The sequence below is a fragment of the Macaca thibetana genome, chromosome 20 (genome assembly GCF_024542745.1).
Source record: "Macaca thibetana thibetana isolate TM-01 chromosome 20, ASM2454274v1, whole genome shotgun sequence".
NCBI classification, from domain to species: domain Eukaryota; kingdom Metazoa; phylum Chordata; class Mammalia; order Primates; family Cercopithecidae; genus Macaca; species Macaca thibetana.
Genome location: NC_065597.1, coordinates 38,627,916 through 38,645,013, shown reverse-complemented (window position 1 = coordinate 38,645,013; position 17,098 = coordinate 38,627,916). Strand labels below are relative to the sequence as shown.

The 17,098-nt window shown below is 48.6% G+C and overlaps 2 protein-coding genes and 1 pseudogene across 3 annotated transcripts in view; all 3 read right to left on the bottom strand.

Moving 5' to 3' along the window:
• Nucleotides 1-17,098, bottom strand: part of LOC126944990 (26S proteasome regulatory subunit 4-like) — a 1,186,326-nt pseudogene that overhangs the window by 1,134,409 nt on the left and 34,819 nt on the right. The gene's annotated exons all lie outside the window — the stretch shown is intronic.
• LOC126944118 (golgin subfamily A member 8K-like) lies at nt 8,921-10,726 on the bottom strand. The gene is made up of 5 exons (XM_050773399.1): nt 10,529-10,726; nt 10,322-10,397; nt 9,811-9,902; nt 9,500-9,638; nt 8,921-9,412 (listed from the first exon to the last, which is right to left on the bottom strand). The coding sequence occupies exons 1-5, from the start codon at nt 10,724-10,726 to the stop codon at nt 9,309-9,311; spliced, it is 609 nt and encodes a 202-aa protein (XP_050629356.1). The 3' UTR covers nt 8,921-9,308.
• LOC126944117 (golgin subfamily A member 6-like protein 22) lies at nt 11,058-14,548 on the bottom strand. Its single transcript, XM_050773398.1, has 5 exons — nt 14,524-14,548; nt 13,735-13,837; nt 13,309-13,450; nt 12,625-12,986; nt 11,058-12,483 (listed from the first exon to the last, which is right to left on the bottom strand). The coding sequence occupies exons 1-5, from the start codon at nt 14,546-14,548 to the stop codon at nt 11,163-11,165; spliced, it is 1,953 nt and encodes a 650-aa protein (XP_050629355.1). The 3' UTR covers nt 11,058-11,162.

Sequence of the window (17,098 nt, the reverse complement as noted above, 5' to 3'; positions counted from 1 at the left end):
CTGACTGTTAGAAGGAAAACTAACACACAGAAAGGACACCCACACCAAAACCCCATCAGTACGTCACCATCATCAAAGACCAAAGGCAGATAAAACCACAAAGATGGGGAAAAAGCAGGGCAGAAAAGCTGGAAATTCAAAAAATCAGAGCGCATCTCCCCCTCCAAAGGAACGCAGCTCATCGCCAGCAATAGAACAAAGCTGGACAGAGAATAACTTTGATGAGCTGAGAGAAGAAGTCTTCTGCTGATCAAACTTCTCAGAGCTAAAGGAGAAACTACGTAACCAGCACAAAGAAACTAAAAACCTTGAAAAAAGAATGAATGAATGGATAACTAGAATACTCAATGCAGAGAAGACCTTAAAAGAACTGATAGAGATGAAAACCATAACACGAGAACTATGTGACAAATGCACAAGCTTCAGTAACCAACTTGATCAACTGGAAGAAAGAGTATCAGCGATTGAAGATCAAATGAATGAAATGAAGCAAGAAGAGAAGTGTAGAGAAAAAAGAGTAAAAAGAAATGAACAAAGCCTCCAAGAAATATGGGATTATGTGAAAAGACCAAATCTATGTCTGACTGGTGTGTCTGAAAGTGACGGGGAAAATGGAACCAAGTTGGAAAACACTCTGCAGGATATTATCCAGGAGAACTTCCCCAATCTAGTAAGGGAGGCCAACATTCAAATTCAGGAAATACAGAGAACGCCACAAAGATACTCCTTGAGAAGACCAACTCCAAGACACATAATTGTGAGATTCACCAAAGTTGAAATGAACGAAAAACTGTTAAGGGCAGCCAGAGAGAAAGGTCGGGTTACCCACAAAGGGAAGCCTATCAGACTAACAGCAGATCTCTCAGCAGAAACTCTCCAAGCCAGAAGAGAGTGGGGGCCAATATACAACATTCTTAAAGAAAAGAATTTTCAACCCAGAATTGCATATCCAGCCAAACTAAGTTTCCTAAGTGAAGGAGAAATAAAATCCTTTACAGACAAGCAAATGCTTAGAGATTTTGTCACCACCAGGCCTGCCCTACAAGAGATCCTGAAGTAAGCATTAAACATGGAAAGGAACAACAGGTACCAGCCATTGCAAAAACATGTCAAAATGTAAAGTCCATCGATGCTAGGAAGAAATTGCATCAACTAGTGAGCAAAATAACCAGCTAATATCATAATGACAGGATCAAGTTCACATATAATAATATTAACCTTAAATGTAAATGGACTAAATGGTCCAATTAAAAGACACAGACTGGTAAATTGGATAAAGAGTCAAGATCCATCAGTTTGCTGTATTCAGGAGACCCATCTCACATGCAGAGACACACATAGGCTCAAAATAAAGGGATGGAGGAAGATCTACCAAGCAAATGGAAAACAAAAAAAAGGAGGGGTTGCAATCCTAGTCTCTGATAAAACAGACTTTAAACCATCAAAGATCAAAAGAGACAAAGAAGGCCATTACATAATGGTAAAGGGATCAATTCATCAGGAAGAGCTAACTATCCTAAATATATATGCACCCAATGCAGGAGCACCCAGATTCATAAAGCAAGTCCTTAGAGACTTAAAAAGAGACTTAGACTCCTATACAATAATAATGGGAGACTTTAACACCCCACTGTCAACATTAGACAGATTGACGAGACAGAAAGTTAACAAGGATATCCAGGAATTGAACTCAACTCTGCACCAAGCAGACCTAATAGATATCTACAGAACTCTCCACCCCAAATCAACAGAATATACATTCTTCTCAGCACCACATCGCACTTATTCCAAAATTGACCACATAGTTGGAAGTAAAGCACTCCTCAGCAAATGTAAAACAACAGAAATTATAACAAACTGTCTCTAAGACCACAGTGCAATCAAACTACAACTCAGGACTAAGAAACTCAATCAAAACCGCTCAACTACATGGAAACTGAACAACCTGCTCCTGAATGACTACTGGGTACATAATGAAATGAAGGCAGAAATAAAGATGTTCTTTGAAACCAATGAGAACAAAGATACAACATACCAGAATCTCTAGGACACATTTAAAGCAGTGTGTAGGGGGAAATTTATAGCACTAAATGCCCACAAGAGAAAGCAAGAAAGATCTAAAATTGACACCCTAACATCACAATTAAAAGAACTAGAGAAGCAAGAGCAAACACATTCAAAACCTAGCAGAAGGCAAGAAATAACTAAGATCAGAGCAGAACTGAAGGAGATAGAGACACAAAAAACCCTTCAAAAAATCAATGAATCCAGGAGCTGGTTTTTTGAAAAGATCAACAAAATTGATAGACTGCTAGCAAGACTAATAAAGAAGAAAAGAGAGAAGAATCAAACAGATGCAATAAAAAATGATAAAGGGGATATCACCACCAACCCCACAGAAATACAAACTACCATCAGAGAATACTATAAACACCTCTATGCAAATAAACTAGAAAACCTAGAAGAAATGGATAATTTCCTGGACACTTACACTCTCCCAAGACTAAACCAGGAAGAAGTTGAATCCCTGAATACACCAATAGCAGGCTCTGAAATTGAGGCAACAATTAATAGCTTACCATCCAAAAAAAGTCCAGGACCAGAAGGATTCACAGCCGAATTCTACCAGAGGTACAAGGAGGAGTTGGTACCATTCCTTCTGAAACTATTCCAATCAATAGAAAAAGAAAAGAAGGAATCCTCCCTAACTCATTTTACAAGGCCAACATCATCCTGATACCAAAGCCTGACAGAGATACAACAAAAAAAGAGAATTTTAGATCAATATCCCTGATGAACATCGATGCAAAAATCCTCGATAAAATACTGGCAAACCAAATCCAGCAGCACATCAAAAAGCTTATCCACCATGATCAAGTGGGCTTCATCCCTGGGATGCAAGGCTGGTTCAACATATGCAAATCAATAAACGTAATCCAGCATATAAACAGAACCAAAGACAAAAACCATGTGATTATCTCAATAGATGCAGAAAAGGCCTTTGACAAAATTCAACAGCCCTTCATGCTAAAAACTCTCAATAAATTTGGTATTGATGGAATGTGTCTCAAAATAATAAGAGCTATTTATGACAAACCCACAGCCAATATCATGCTGAATGGGCAAAAACTAGAAGCACTCCCTTTGAAAACTGGCACAAGACAAGGATATCCTCTCTCACCACTCCTATTCAACATAGTATTGGAAGTTCTGGCCAGGGCAATCAGGCAAGAGAAAGAAATCAAGGATATTCAGTTAGGAAAAGAAGAAGTCAAATTGTCCCTGTTTGCAGATGACATGATTGTATACTTAGAAAACGCCATTGTCTCAGCCCAAAATCTCCTTAAGCTGATAAGCAATTTCAGCAAAGTCTCAGGATACAAAATCAATGTGCAAAAATCACAAGCATTCTTATATACCAGTAACAGACAAACAGAGAGCCAAATCATGAATGAACTCCCATTCACAATAGCTTCAAAGAGAATAAAATACCTAGGAATCCAGCTTACAAGGGATGTGACGGACCTCTTCAAGGAGAACTACAAACCACTGCTCAGTGAAATAAAAGAGGACACAAACAAATGGAAGAACATACCATGCTCATGGATAGGAAGAATCAATATTGTGAAAATGGCCTTACTACCCAAGGTAATTTATAGATTCAATGCCATCCCCATTCAACTACCAATGACTTTCTTCACAGAATTGGAAAAAACTGCTTTAAACCAAAAAAGACCCCGCATTGCCAAGACAATCCTAAGTCAAAAGAACAAAGCTGGAGGCATCACGCTACCTGACTTCAAACTATGCTACAAGGCTACAGTAACCAAAACAGGATGGTACTGGTACCAAAACAGAGATATAGACCAATGAAACAGAACAGAGCCCTCAGAAATAATACCACACATCTACAGCCATCTGATCTTTGGCAAATCTGACAAAAACAAGAAATGGGGAAAGGATTCCCTATTTAATAAATGGTGCTGGGAAAATTGGCTAGCCATAAGTAGAAAGCTGAAACTGGATCCTCTCCTTACTCCTTATACGAAAATTAATTCAGATGGATTAGAGACTTAAATGTTAGACCTAAAACCATAAAAACCCTAGAAGAAAACCTAGGTAATACCATTCAGGACATAAGCATGGGCAAGGACTTCATGTCTAAAACACCAAAAGCAACAGCAACAAAAGCCAAAATTGACAAATGGGATCTAATCAAACTAAAGAGCTTCTGCACAGCAAAAGAAACTACCATCAGAGTGAACAGGCAACCTACAGAATGGGAGAAAATTTCTGCAGTCTACTCATCTGATAAAGGGCTAATATCCAGAACCTACAAAGAACTCAAACAAATTTACAAGAAAAAAACAAACAACCCAATCAAAAAGTGGGCAAATGATATGAACAGACACCTCTCAAAAGAAGACATTCATACAGCCAACAGACACATGAAAAAATGCTCATCATCACTCACCATCAGAGAAATGCAAATCAAAACCACAATGAGATACCATCTCACACCAGTTAGAATGGCGATCATTAAAAAGTCAGGAAACAATAGGTGCTGGAGAGGATGTGGAGAAATAGGAACAATTTTACACTGTTGGTGGGACTGTTCAACCATTGTGGAAAACAGTGTGGTGATTCCTCAAGGATCTAGAACTAGAAATACCATTTGACCCAGTCATCCCATTACTGGGGATATACCCAAAGGATTATAAGTCATGCTGCTATAAAGACACATGCACACGTATGTTTACTGCAGCACTATTCATAATAGCAAAGATTTGGAATCAACCCAAATGTCCATCAGTGACAGACTGGATTAAGAAAATGCAGCACGTATACACCATGGAATACTATGCAGCCATAAAAAAGGATGAGTTTGTGTCCTTTGTAGGGACACATCTGCTCTCCTGCCCCAGCAGTTTCCTCTGCTCACTCTCATCACCTTTCCTGCTCCTAGGCTCGCCTGGTCATGTGTCCTTCACTATCCTCTGAGTCTCCCTCTTTCCAAGCCACCTCCACTCTACTTGACACACTATCCCTTAAGATACCAAAGTACACAAGCTCAAGTCCCTGCACCTCACCTTTACTCCCAGACGTGGAAGGAAGATGACATGAAGACCCAAACGCCACTTGGCAAGAGATCTGGGGTGTGCAGAGGGGCAGGTCTGAGGTTGTGGAAGCTCCAGGGGCTCCCTGCTGGAAGCTGCATTGAAGCTGGCTATTGAATGTGACTCTGAGCTGAGATCTCTTCTTGAAGCTCCAGACCAGGAGCCAGCTGTCAGTTGGAGCCCTCCATTTGGCGCCTCAGAGGAACCTTGCACTCTGTAGGTCTAACTCCGAACCCAGAAAATCCCCCCATCTCAGCCCTGTCTCTTAGGGAAAGCACCACCTTAGACCCAGTTCTGCACCAAACCCACATTTGAGTCATGGGGCTCCTGCCCTGCACTGTGAGCACTCTGGATAAGCCAGTGCCGAGGGGGAAAGAGCTCTAAATGCCAAGCCAAAACATGAGTTTCAACTCCACCTCCAGCTCTGAGAGCTGTGGGTAGGGAAAGGCCCTAGTCCAGTTTGCTGTAGAAAGACCAGTCTGCCACTGCATGGCACATGGATGGCAGGGGCAGAATGTGGGTGGAGAGAACAGAAGGTGGGCAGGGCGGAGGAGGCAGGGACATGGCTGTAGCCATGGAGATGCCAGGACAGACAGGACTTGGTGGCCACTTGGATGAACCAAGGGAGGGGTCCGGAAGAGACACCCAGTTTTGTATCAGATGTATAGAGCATGGGGTGCTATTCATTGATCGAGAGAGGAGGAGGAAGAAGAGGTATGGCATGGGAAGAGATAGCTGAGCTCTGTCATGAATGTCATTTGAAGTCCCCACAGAGAGCCAGACCCGCCAGCGCCTTCGCTGCTTCAGCCAGCCCTCAGGGTGGCTGTGCTCCCTGGCCCTCTCGGCTCCCGCTTCGTAGCTGTCAGCTGCAGTGGGAGACAGTTGCACAAGGGCCCAGCATCTCTGTGTGTTTACCCAGGGGACTGCTGCATGGCCCATGCTGAGCAGAAGCTGATGGATGACCTTCTGAACAAGACCCGTTACAACTACCTGATCCGCCCAGCCACCAGCTCATCACAGCTCGTCTCCATCGAGACGGAGCTCTCCCTGGCCCAGTGCAGCAGCGTGGTAGGTGCAGAGGGAACCTGTGGCTCAGGCTCAGGTGAAGAGGCAACTCATGCCCAAGCCCCAAGCAATCAATATCCAGAGGAATGAAATGACTAGAGTTGACTTAGACTCATCAATACAGGGCGGGGAGGCCGGAGGAGAGTGCATGAGGTTTATAGGTGTCCAATATTTAATGAGGTCATGGTTTTGTCAACAAGAAAGAAATGAGGGTGGGAGCGGGATCACCACTGGCTAGGCAACCAATGGGCCTGCATAAACTCTGCTCTGCTGAGTCTCCAGCACAACCATAAGCTCCTCCTCCTCATCCTCCCAGCCCTGCCCTACTCTCTCCCCCAGCTTGCTCAGCAGGTGACCTTACAGGCTCCCTACTTATTGGGGGAAATACAAAACCACACTTGGGGAACTGACGGGTACAGAGGCCCAGGTGTAGTGGCGGGACCACAGGCAGTGCAGCACCTACTGAGCCAGGTGGGTAAGGGTGTGGAGAGTGGGCATGGCCACTGCAGGCATGGAAAGGAGGCGCAGATATGGAAAGGAAGCGCAGATATGGAAAGGAGGCACAGATATGGAAAGGAGGCGCAGATATGGAAAGGAGGCGCAGATATGGAAAGGAGGCGCAGATATGGAAAGGAGGCGCAGATATGGAAAGGAGGCGCAGATATGGAAAGGAGGCGCAGATATGGAAAGGAGGCGCAGATATGGAAAGGAGGCGCAGATATGGAAAGGAGGCGCAGATATGGAAAGGAGGCGCAGATGGCAGCTCTCCCAGGGACCATTGTCAGGGTCTCCATGTGTGGACGTGTGCAGAGGTGGGGGTGCTGAGGAGGAAGGAGGTGCAGGGAATTTCTCATCTTCTCTCTACTGCCTCTGAGTTGGAGCTGACAGAGGGAGCCGTGGCCCACTGTACACTAACACAATGTCCCCACCCACAGGGTTAGAATCCCCCCTGGACGCAGCTCTGAGAGGAGCAGTCACAAGTGAAGAGTGCCGGGTGCTTGTGTCCTGCAGGGGGAAGGAGGTCACCAAGGGGGCTGACCCTCCTCTGGCCAGGTGGCTGCCTTCGGACACACCAGCCTCTCTCTCTAGCATGGTGGCCCGCACACACCCAGCCTGTCAAACCTACAGACCCCAAGAAGGCTTTGGCCAAATTAATGAACAGCTCCGTCTCCCAGGAGGAAGCACAGCTGAAGGATGTGGAAGGCAGTAGAGCTGTGTGTGCTCCACCCCCTCTCTCCAGTCGGACCGGAAAGAAGCGGGCTTTCAGCCAGGCTCACCCAGGCTGGGGTCTGAGTGTCACTGTCCAGCTGTTGGCTTCTTGCTGAATGGGTGAGCCCAGCTGCTCCTGTGCAGATGCCACCCTAGTGAGGGTGAACAAGCAGGCGAGTTCCATTTCTGAAAGCGTGGGTATACAGTAAATATTAGGCTGTGGGCTGCTGGGCCAGGAAAGGGTGTTTATTTTTCAGGGTTTATTTATCTATTGACTTGATGAGGGACGGTTGTAGGTACAACCAGTTTAAAGATGGAAATTTTGAGAGAGCAGGCAGGGATTTAGCGCTGGGGAAAGCAAGCAGGCTTGTCAAAGCAACTGTTTTGGGGAGGCCAGAATCCTGTACCAATGTCCTCAGCACGTTCATCAGCTGCTGGGGGAGTGCCAGATAGGATTAAAGCACAGAACTTTCTGGATGATAGAAATGTTCTGTATCTTCAAAGGAGGTGGGTTACATGGGTAATGCATTTGGTAAAACTGATCAAAATGTAAACCAGATCTGTGCATTTCACTGAATATAAATTATGCCTCAAATTAAAAACATGTTTTAAAAGACAGATGGGCCGGATGCAGTGGCTCACGCCTGTAATCCCAGCACTTTGGGAGGCTGAAGCAGGCAGATCACTTGAGTTAGGAGCTCAAGACCAGCCTGGAAAACATGGTGAAATCCTGTCTCTATTAAAAATATAAAAATTAGCCAGGCATGGTGGCACACGCCTGTAATCTCAGCTACTCAGGAGGCTGAGGCAGGAGAATTGCTTGAACCTAGGAGGCGGAGGTTTCAGTGAGCAGAGATCATGCCATTGCACTACAGCCTGGGTGACAGAGCGAGAATCCATCAAAAAAAAAAAAAAAAAAAACACACAGATGGAGGTTTTCAACTTTCACTAAAGGCAGAGTAGCTTTTTACAGATTAGCCTCCCCCACAACAGCAGTTAGAAAAACTGGACAAAAATGTGCCCCAGCAAAAACAATTGTTTGAAGGTAATTGGAGACCTTAGCCAGGACTTGCGTGACCAGTCCTAGGAGGTGACCCTGAGTCTGTAGTGCTTTTCCCACATTTGGTGATTGGTAAACAGTAGAGGACTAAGAGGCTAAGAAAGTGAGTATGAAGTTGTAGTTAACAGGCTGGAAAGCCTAGCTGAATGTTTGGCACTCTCACAGGCTGAAATGACCTAATGAGAATTTGGGTCCCAGTAAGGAGATGGGACCCTGGAAGGGCCACCCCTAGGAGTCCAAGTGAATACAAAATAGACCACCCATCACAAAAACTAAAACCTTGAACCAGCTTAGTCCCAAACTAGATGAAGGTGATCTGCCCTTGCTCCAATTGTGTGCCATAAAGTCAAAGTCAAAACTCTCTGGAGGCAGGTAAAAGTTTACTAGGAAATGCCATAAGACAAGATAGGACTAAATGAGAAAAACCAAGAAAAAAACCAATAGAAACATACATGTAAGGAGGAAACTTTTTTTTTTTTTTTTTTTTTTTTTTTTTTTTTTTTTTTTTTTTTTTTTGGAGACGGAGTCTCGCTCTGTCACCCAGGTTTGAGTGCAGTGGCACGATCTCAGCTCATTGCAACCTCTGCCTCCCAGGTTCAAGCGATTCTCCTGCCTCAGCCTCCCAAGTAGCTGGGATTACAGGCATGCGCCACCACACCTGGCTAATTTTTGTATTGGCCAGGCTGGTCTTGAACCCCTGACCTTCAGGTGATCCATTCGCCTCCGCCTCCCAAATTGCTGGGATTACAGGCGTGAGCCCCTGCGCCTGGCCAGTATTTTGCCACAATTTAAAATAAATACTTTTTTTTTTTTTCAGGTTTGTGCTCAGACTATATTCTAAACAGTCACATGGCAGCTTACTCTTCTCCAGGCCTTGCTGCCGGCTTTTTGATGTTTATGATCTTTGCCTTCTTGTGGTCTCCTCGGTAGAAGAACGGCATGCAGGGCTTGCTGTAAAGATCTTTGGAGGGAGAAAGGCAGGGCACTGAGCACCGTGCAAGCCCTCCTTTGCTCCTACCTGCCCACCTCACCCAAAGGCTCTACTCACCACCCTGCTTGTCGGCAGCTCCAAGCTCCTGAGGGCCTGGGGTCCCTGGTGCGGACTCATCAGCAGGGTTCTGGGCAGCTGCCCGCAATCCGCCATGCCCCTGGTTACGGTCACCCACAAGCGGAAACACCAGCTCCACCTGGAGGGAAAGGTGGTCCGTTGCCACGCCCGTGCCCACACCCACCTCCACCCCCACCCCCGCAGAGGTGTGGCATGTCTTAAGAGGGTCCAGAGAAATCAGAAGAGCATAAGGGGGTCTGGGAGGGACCACCAAGGCAGGCAGCAAAGGAGGGGCAGGAAGTCAGGCTCACCATGGCCTCCTGGCTCTTCAGTTCCTCTGGGATGCTTGGCATGGGCCGAGGTGCTTCCTCCTCCTCCACCTCCTCCCTGTCCAATCCATCTCCTGTGGGGGGTTGCCAGAAGGCTCCTCAGACAACCCAACAAGGGAGGTAACAGTGGGCCCACCTCTGCCCCCACCCTCACTGTGTAACCCCGGGCCAGCCCCTCCCCAGAGGGAAATCAGCAGCTGTTCTTTATTTTTTTTTGAAGAGACAACGGCTCCCTGTGTTGCCCAGGTGCAGTCCCACTACCAATCAACACGGGAGTTCTGACAGGCTCCATTTCCGACCTGGGCCAGTTCACCCATTCAGAGGCCACCCTGGTGGTCCCCACTCCCAGGAGGTCACCATATCTATGCTGAACTTAGTGCGGATACCCGGTCGGCATAATGACCAACTGTTCTAAAGAGTCAGTCCTACGCTCCTAACAGTCCCCCCTTCTTCCTGGGGCTCATCTCCTCTTCCTCTGAGCGGCCTCCCATACCTTCCCCCGCGAGAGCCATGAGGCTCGACTGGGCCTGCAGCTGCTGGTTCTGCTGGATGGCAGCTTCCAGGTGTTCCTAAGAGGCCAGGAAAGAGAGTGAGAAGGCACAGAGGTTGCCAGGTCGTCGCCCTCGGGGCCCCGCCCTCATCAACTCCCTCAACTGGGTCTCTTGCAACTATTGGTGGGCCATCTCAGCCACCACTTTGCCCTGAGCTTCCTGCTGCTGCAGCTGGGCAGTGCCTCCTTCTTAGAGGCCAGCTGCTGATAGGTGGCCACGTACTGCTGCAGGGGACCCAGGTAATGGTCTCGCTGCTGCTGCAGACTCTGAGCCTCTTGGCTCTTCAGCTCTACCTGCAGGATAGATGTCAGGGTAGCCAGTGGCTGGCTTCCAGATTCTAGGCCCATAAACAGGGTAGCGAGGGCACTGTGGGACTCTGTCGCCTGCCCAGGTCCCTGGCCCCTGGCCCCTTCCTCCAGGCCTAAGTGGCTGCCTCCCTTGCCTAGAGGCCATGCCTCCCTCCCCAGCCTCAAATCTCACACCCTACCTCCCACCATTCAAACTGTAGGCCACATAGTGGTGGAAAAGCAGAGGGAGCCAACCACCATCTGCTAATTTGTGGTGAGATCGTTCTGTATGATCTCCATGGTTTGCACACGCCTCCACCTGCTCCCCCCAGAGCTCGGCCTTCCGCCCCAGCTCCCCCAGCCTCTCCTCCAGCTCCTGCAGCTTCACCTCCTGCTCCTGCATCTTCTCCTCCTGCTCCTGCAGCCTCACTTCCTGCTCCCACATCTTCTCCTCCTGCCTCTGCATCTTTTCCTCCTGTTCCCGAATCTTCTCCTCCTACTCCCACATCTCCTCCTCCTGCTCCCGCATCTCCTCCTCCTGCTCCCGCATCTCCTCCTCCTGCTCCCGCATCTTCTCCTCCTGCTCCCACAGCTTCTCCTCCTGCCTCCACATCTTCTCCTCCTGCTCCCACATCTTCTCCTCCTGCCTCTGCATCTTTTCCTCCTGTTCCCAAATCTTCTCCTCCTGCTCCCGCATCTTCTCCTCCTGCTCCCACAGCTTCTCCTCCTGCCTCCACATCTTCTCCTCCTGCTCCCACAGCTTCTCCTCCTGCCTCCACATCTTCTCCTCCTGCTCCCACATCTTCTCCTCCTGCCTCTGCATCTTTTCCTCCTGTTCCCGAATCTTCTCCTCCTGCTCCCGCATCTCCTCCTCCTGCTCCCGCATCTGCTCCTCCTGCTCCCGCATCTTCTCCTCCTGCTCCCGCATCTTCTCCTCCTGCTCCCGCATCTTCTCCTCCTGCTCCCACAGCTTCTCCTGCCTCCACATCTTCTCTTCCTGCTCCCACATCTTCTCCTCCTGCCTCTGCATCTTTTCCTCCTGTTCCCGAATCTTCTCCTCCTGCTCCCACATCTCCTCCTCCTGCTCCCGCATCTTCTCCTCCTGCTCCCACAGCTTCTCCTCCTGCTCCCACAGCTTCTCCTCCTGCCTCCACATCTTCTCCTCCTGCTCCCGCATCTTCTCTTCCTGCCTCCATATCTTCTCCTCCTGCTCCTTCTTCTCCTGCTCCTGCATCATCTCCTCCTGCTCCCACAGCTTCTCCTCCTGCCTCCACATCTTCTCCTGCTCCCGCATCTTCTCCTCCTGCTCATGCATCTTCTCTTCCTGCCTCCACATCTTCTCCTCCTGCTCCCGCATCTTCTCCTCCTGCTCCCGCATCTTCTCCTCCTGCCTCCACATCTTCTCCTGCTCCCGTATTTTCTCCTCCTGCTCGTGCATGTTCTCCTCCTGCTCCCGTATCTTCTCCTCCTGCTCCTTCTTCTCCTGCTCCCGCATCATCTCCTCCTGCTCCCGCATCATCTCCTCCTGCTCCCACATCATCTCCTCCTGCTCCCACAGCTTCTCCTCCTGCCTCCACATCTTCTCCTGCTCCCATATCTTCTCCTCCTGCTCATGCATCTTCTCTTCCTGCCTCCACATCTTCTCCTCCTGCTCCCGTATTTTCTCCTCCTGCTCCCGCATCTTCTCCTCCTGCTCCCGCATCTTCTCCTCCTGCTCCTGCATCTTCTCCTCCTGCTCCCGCATATTCTCCTCCTGCCTCCACAACTTCTCCTGCTCCCGTATCTTCTCCTCCTGCTCATGCATCTTCTCTTCCTGCCTCCACATCTTCTCCTCCTGCTCCCATATCTTTTCCTCCTGCTCATGCATCTTCTCTTCCTGCCTCCACATCTTCTTCTCCTGCTCCTTCTTCTCCTGCTCCCGCATCTTCTCCTCCTGCTCCCGCATCTCCTCCTCCTGCTCCCGCATCTTCTCCTCCTGCTCCCACAGCTTCTCCTCCTGCCTCCACAACTTCTCCTCCTGCTCCCGTATCTTCTCCTCCTGCTCATGCATCTTCTCTTCCTGCCTCCACATCTTCTCCTCCTGCTCCCGCATCTTCTCCTCCTGCTCCCGCAGCTTCTCCTCCTGCTCCCGCAGCTTCTCCTCCTGCTCCCGCAGCTTCTCCTCCTGCTCCCGCAGCTTCTCCTCCTGCCTCCACAACTTCTCCTCCTGTTGCTGGTTCATGTGGTTCCACAACTCGTTCTCTTCCACCCGGGCTTGGAGCTTTGCTGCCACACTCTGCAGCTCCTTACCCAGGTGGTCAGCATCCGCCTGCAGCTGCTGCTGGAACAGTGAAAGTGTTGGTTTGAACCTCAGAAGGAAAAAGACTCATGAGCTAGCCATATAAATGTAATCTATAAAATAATAGTTTTCATCCATAATCCTTTAAAAAAATTTTTTTAAGCCCTAACTCTGAGATTCTGATATCCCAGGCAGGGCCCCAATTTGTATATTTTTAGCACACTCTAGAGGATTATATGCAGGACCAAAACAAGGACCCAAATTTTTGAGCTCCTGGCTGGACCTCCCCATAACCTGCATGATCCCTAGACCAAGGTCCCAGCCGGATGGGGCTCCCACAACCCCCGGGGCTGCAGCCACTCGCCTGTGGCAGTAGGAGCTTGGCCCTCTCCAGCTTCCTTTTTAGCTCCTTTATGTTGAGCTGGATCTCAGACTTTTCAGATTCTACAAGTCGAAGTTTTTCTAGCAGTTCGGCATTTTTCTCCTTCAGCTCCTCATTGGTTATGCTATGGCCAGAGGCAGTAGAGAAAGGAATGAATGAAGAACAGAAAGGACCACTTTGGTGATCAACCCACTACTTTCGCCCACAACCACAGAACCGTGGCATTGGAAGGGACCCCAGGAATTAAAAGTCCCGGGTGGCAGGCCAGAGAGAAGACATGAGTTGCCTGAGGCTACCCATGAGTCAGTGGCACAGCTGGCACTAGAGCTTCCCTGCACACACATGAAAACCTGCATGAGCCTCTCACCATGCTCACCTGTACCCCCCACCTCCCAGCACACCACCCACGCTAAGGGCCTCCAGACCTCCCATCCCACCTTCCCCCATCCTATGTGTTTCTGTACAGCTCCAAACTCAGGGCGTCCCTCTCCTTTGTTAACTCCTCGATGTACTGCAAATAGAGACAGGTGAAGTCAGGACACAGCAGGCAGAGGAGCAGCTGGCCAACCAGGAACAACAGCTCTCATGACTACTCCACAGTAACACTTCCTCACTCCCAATCACACCTGACATGTTCTCAAGGCATTTCCAAGCTCATGGTCTCATTTGTTTTTCTTTGTTTTGTTTCTTTCTTTTCTGTTTTGTTTTTTTGTTTTTTGTTTTTTGAGGCAGAGTTTCACTCTTGTTGCCCTGGCTGGAGTGCCATGGGCCAATCTCGGCTCACCACACCCTCTGCCTCCTGGGTTCAAGTGATTCTCCTGCCTCAGCCTCCCAAGTAGCTGGGATTACAGTCATGTGCCACCACACCCAGCTAATTCTGTATCTTTAGTAGAGATGGGGTTTCTCCATATTGGTCAGTCTAGTCTTGAACTCCTGACCTCAGGTGATACGCACGCCTCGCCCTCCCAAAGTGCTGGTATTACAGGCGTGAGTCAGAGCACTGGCCCTCATTTGTTTTTCAAAGAACTCAGTAAAGGTGGAAGAGACAGGGAAAGAGATTGAATTTATAGCTGGCTAACGGGGGCCCAGAGAGATCAGATAATATTGCTATTGTTATTACTGTTATTGCTACCACTGTTGGAACCTTTACTGACTGCTTCACCAGGCACTGCGCTAACAGTCCCATTTAATCCTCACAACCTCCATAGGTGACGGTTACCATTATTACCTCTATTGTGTAGATGAAAAACATGGGGTATTAAAGGTTAAGTGCTTGCCTAAGATCACTTAGAGCTGGGATTTCAACACCCAGGTATATCTGATTCTCTAAGCCCATTCTTTCACCAAGGGCAGGGGCACAGACAAGGAGGAGGAAATTAATCTTTTATTGACTTTTTAAAAGGATGATACGTTCACATAGTCCAAAACTCAGAAAGTACAGAAGGGAAACATCTCCCCCACAACACTGTTCCTCTCTCCTGAGTTTTTTATGAATCCTTACAAACATGTTTTATATATATTACCATAATACATACACACACACATACGCGTGCTCCCTCTCTCAACACAGATAATAACATACTCAAGATACTCTTCCGTACCTTTATGGTACAAGTACCCTAAGCACCACTTAGACCACCACTTGGGGCCAAGGCCACAGCCAAGTATGGGCACGGCAGGCACTTGGCCTCCGAGCTCTCTGTCCAGTGCTCGCTCCCCACAGTATCCCCCAACTCACCCACAGCAGCCGACTCAGCCCCCGTCTTCCTCTAACAACCACACACAAAAGCAGCAAGAAATGGCCATGCTACCTTCTGGGCAGGACACTCCATCCTACAGAAGGGACCTTTAGGCTCACTCCTCCATCTGCGAAGCCAGGGTCCCAGGGGACGGGGCAGGTGGTTGGACTCACCCTGTCCGCCGCCTTCTTCTGGGTAATGACAGCAAAGAGAGAGACCGCTCTAACTCTCCTGCAAACTTCCATGAATCATGCAGGCGGCTGACCAGATCCCTGGACTCTCCTGGAATGGGAGACATTCAGATGCGGCCCAAAGGACTCCCCCTAAAGGCCTGTCAAAGTGCCAGGTTGAAGGATGACGGGGTGCCAGATTCCCACCTTCCAACTGCTGGGCAGCATGCTGGCTGTAATAGAGTGCCGTCTGAAGCTCACTTTTCTGACATGAAAGGATTCATATGGTATGAACCTGGGCCTTTGGGAGAAAAGACAAGCAAGTGCTGAAAGAGAAGCAAAGAAACCTTCTCCGGAAGTCAGGAGGGAACTTCACACCCTCCACTCACCTCTAGCTCCCTCCTTAGGGCTTGCTGATCCTGCAGGCTTGCCTTCTTTTTCTATAGAAAGAGGAAGGCAGAGCTCTTCCTAGGGGGAGGCAGAGATGGCACAGCAAGAGACATGCCCCCAGAATGGCACCACTGCCCCAGGACAGGCCCACCCATGGGACCAGGTTATCAGGGATCCTGTGGGGATGGGGTGGAATCTGGGGGGTGAGCCTTCTTCCTCAGGCTGGGAGTGGGCGGGATGAGACTGGGGCCTCTACATCTGAGTGCCCCCCCAAACCCAGCAGTCATGTCATGAGCAAACAAAGAAATTACGTTACTTCTTCCAGCTGAGCTCGGTTCTGTTGTCTCTGTCGGGAGAGTCAAAGGAAGGTGACTGAGGGTGGCCCCCTCGACTCTATTCCCCAGGCCAGGAAGCGGTAGGCAGGGGCCAGGAATGGATTTTGAAAGCGAAGTTCTCAGACCCAATGGGAACACAAACTGGTAAACTCTCCTCAACTCCCAAAGAAAAAGGATTTGGGTCTTTGTTGGTTTTTGCCCACAGCCACAGAACTGAAAGTCTGAAACCAGATTCTCTCAAAAAGACAGTAACATAAACCTTCAGAGATGGAGTGTGAGAAAAGCCCACCCTTCTGCCAGCTTGTGATTTAGAAAGGTGCAATCATTCAACAAACACTGACTGAGCACATACCGACCAGGGATGGTTCTTCACAGCAAGGATATACGACGGAAAAGGCAGACAGGAGCCCTCGGCCCTGAGGTTTCCATTCTAGTGGGCCTTCAACTCTCAGACTCTCAGAGCTAACAGAAACCTCTGATACTCTCTAACTACTTCAGGAAATGCAAGCCCAAGAAGGAGAGTTTACAGCAGGCCCTGGACTAGGGATTAACATAAAAACAACAATGACAAATCTCATTTAAACTTCACAAATGTAAGTAAAACAATACCACTCCTATTTTACAGAAGTGAAAAGAGAGGCCCAAAGGGCTCAAGCAATTTGCCCTAAATCATATCCCCAGCAGATGGAGAGGTAAGATTCAAACCCAGAATTCTTAAGCAGTGCCTGGGAGTTCTTCCACAATCTTAACAATTACCCTCCACCACCCGTTGGGCCCTCTGTCCCTAGGAGCCTGGCCAGCCAAGACCCACATCCTCAGGTGAGTGGCAGCCGCCAGAAGTGGTTGTCTCAGGGTTAGTGCCATTATTTATTTTCTTCTTTTTGGTGTCAGTTGCTCCTTTACCAACACTAGGGTTGGTCTGGGGATGACAGTCTCTCAACTGCGTGAAGGAAGAGCAGTGATACTCATGAGCACTACAAGCTCCTACAGTCACATCCGGCTTTACGGTTTATACAAAATACTATTACAGAGCATCTGATTTAATGCCACCAACAACTGTAGAAAGTGTTGTCACAATCACTTAGTGACAGAGGGATTGATACCACGGCTGAAGAAAAGGCAATGATGGAACTTAAAC

Coding starts and splice junctions, on each gene's coding strand:
- LOC126944118 (XM_050773399.1), bottom strand. CDS start 10,726: ATGGGCCTAGAATCTGGAAGCCAGCCACTGGCTACCCTGACATCTATC. Junction 9,903..10,321: donor CATGGCTCTCGCGGGGGAAG/GTATGGGAGGCC, acceptor AACCCCCCACAG/GAGATGGATTGGACAGGGAG. Junction 9,639..9,810: donor TGAAGAGCCAGGAGGCCATG/GTGAGCCTGACT, acceptor CTTTCCCTCCAG/GTGGAGCTGGTGTTTCCGCT.
- LOC126944117 (XM_050773398.1), bottom strand. CDS start 14,548: ATGGTAACCGTCACCTATGGAGGTT. Junction 13,838..14,523: donor AACCGTCACCTATGGAGGTT/GTGAGGATTAAA, acceptor CTCTATTTGCAG/TACATCGAGGAGTTAACAAA. Junction 12,987..13,308: donor CCAAGCTCCTACTGCCACAG/GCGAGTGGCTGC, acceptor TCACTGTTCCAG/CAGCAGCTGCAGGCGGATGC.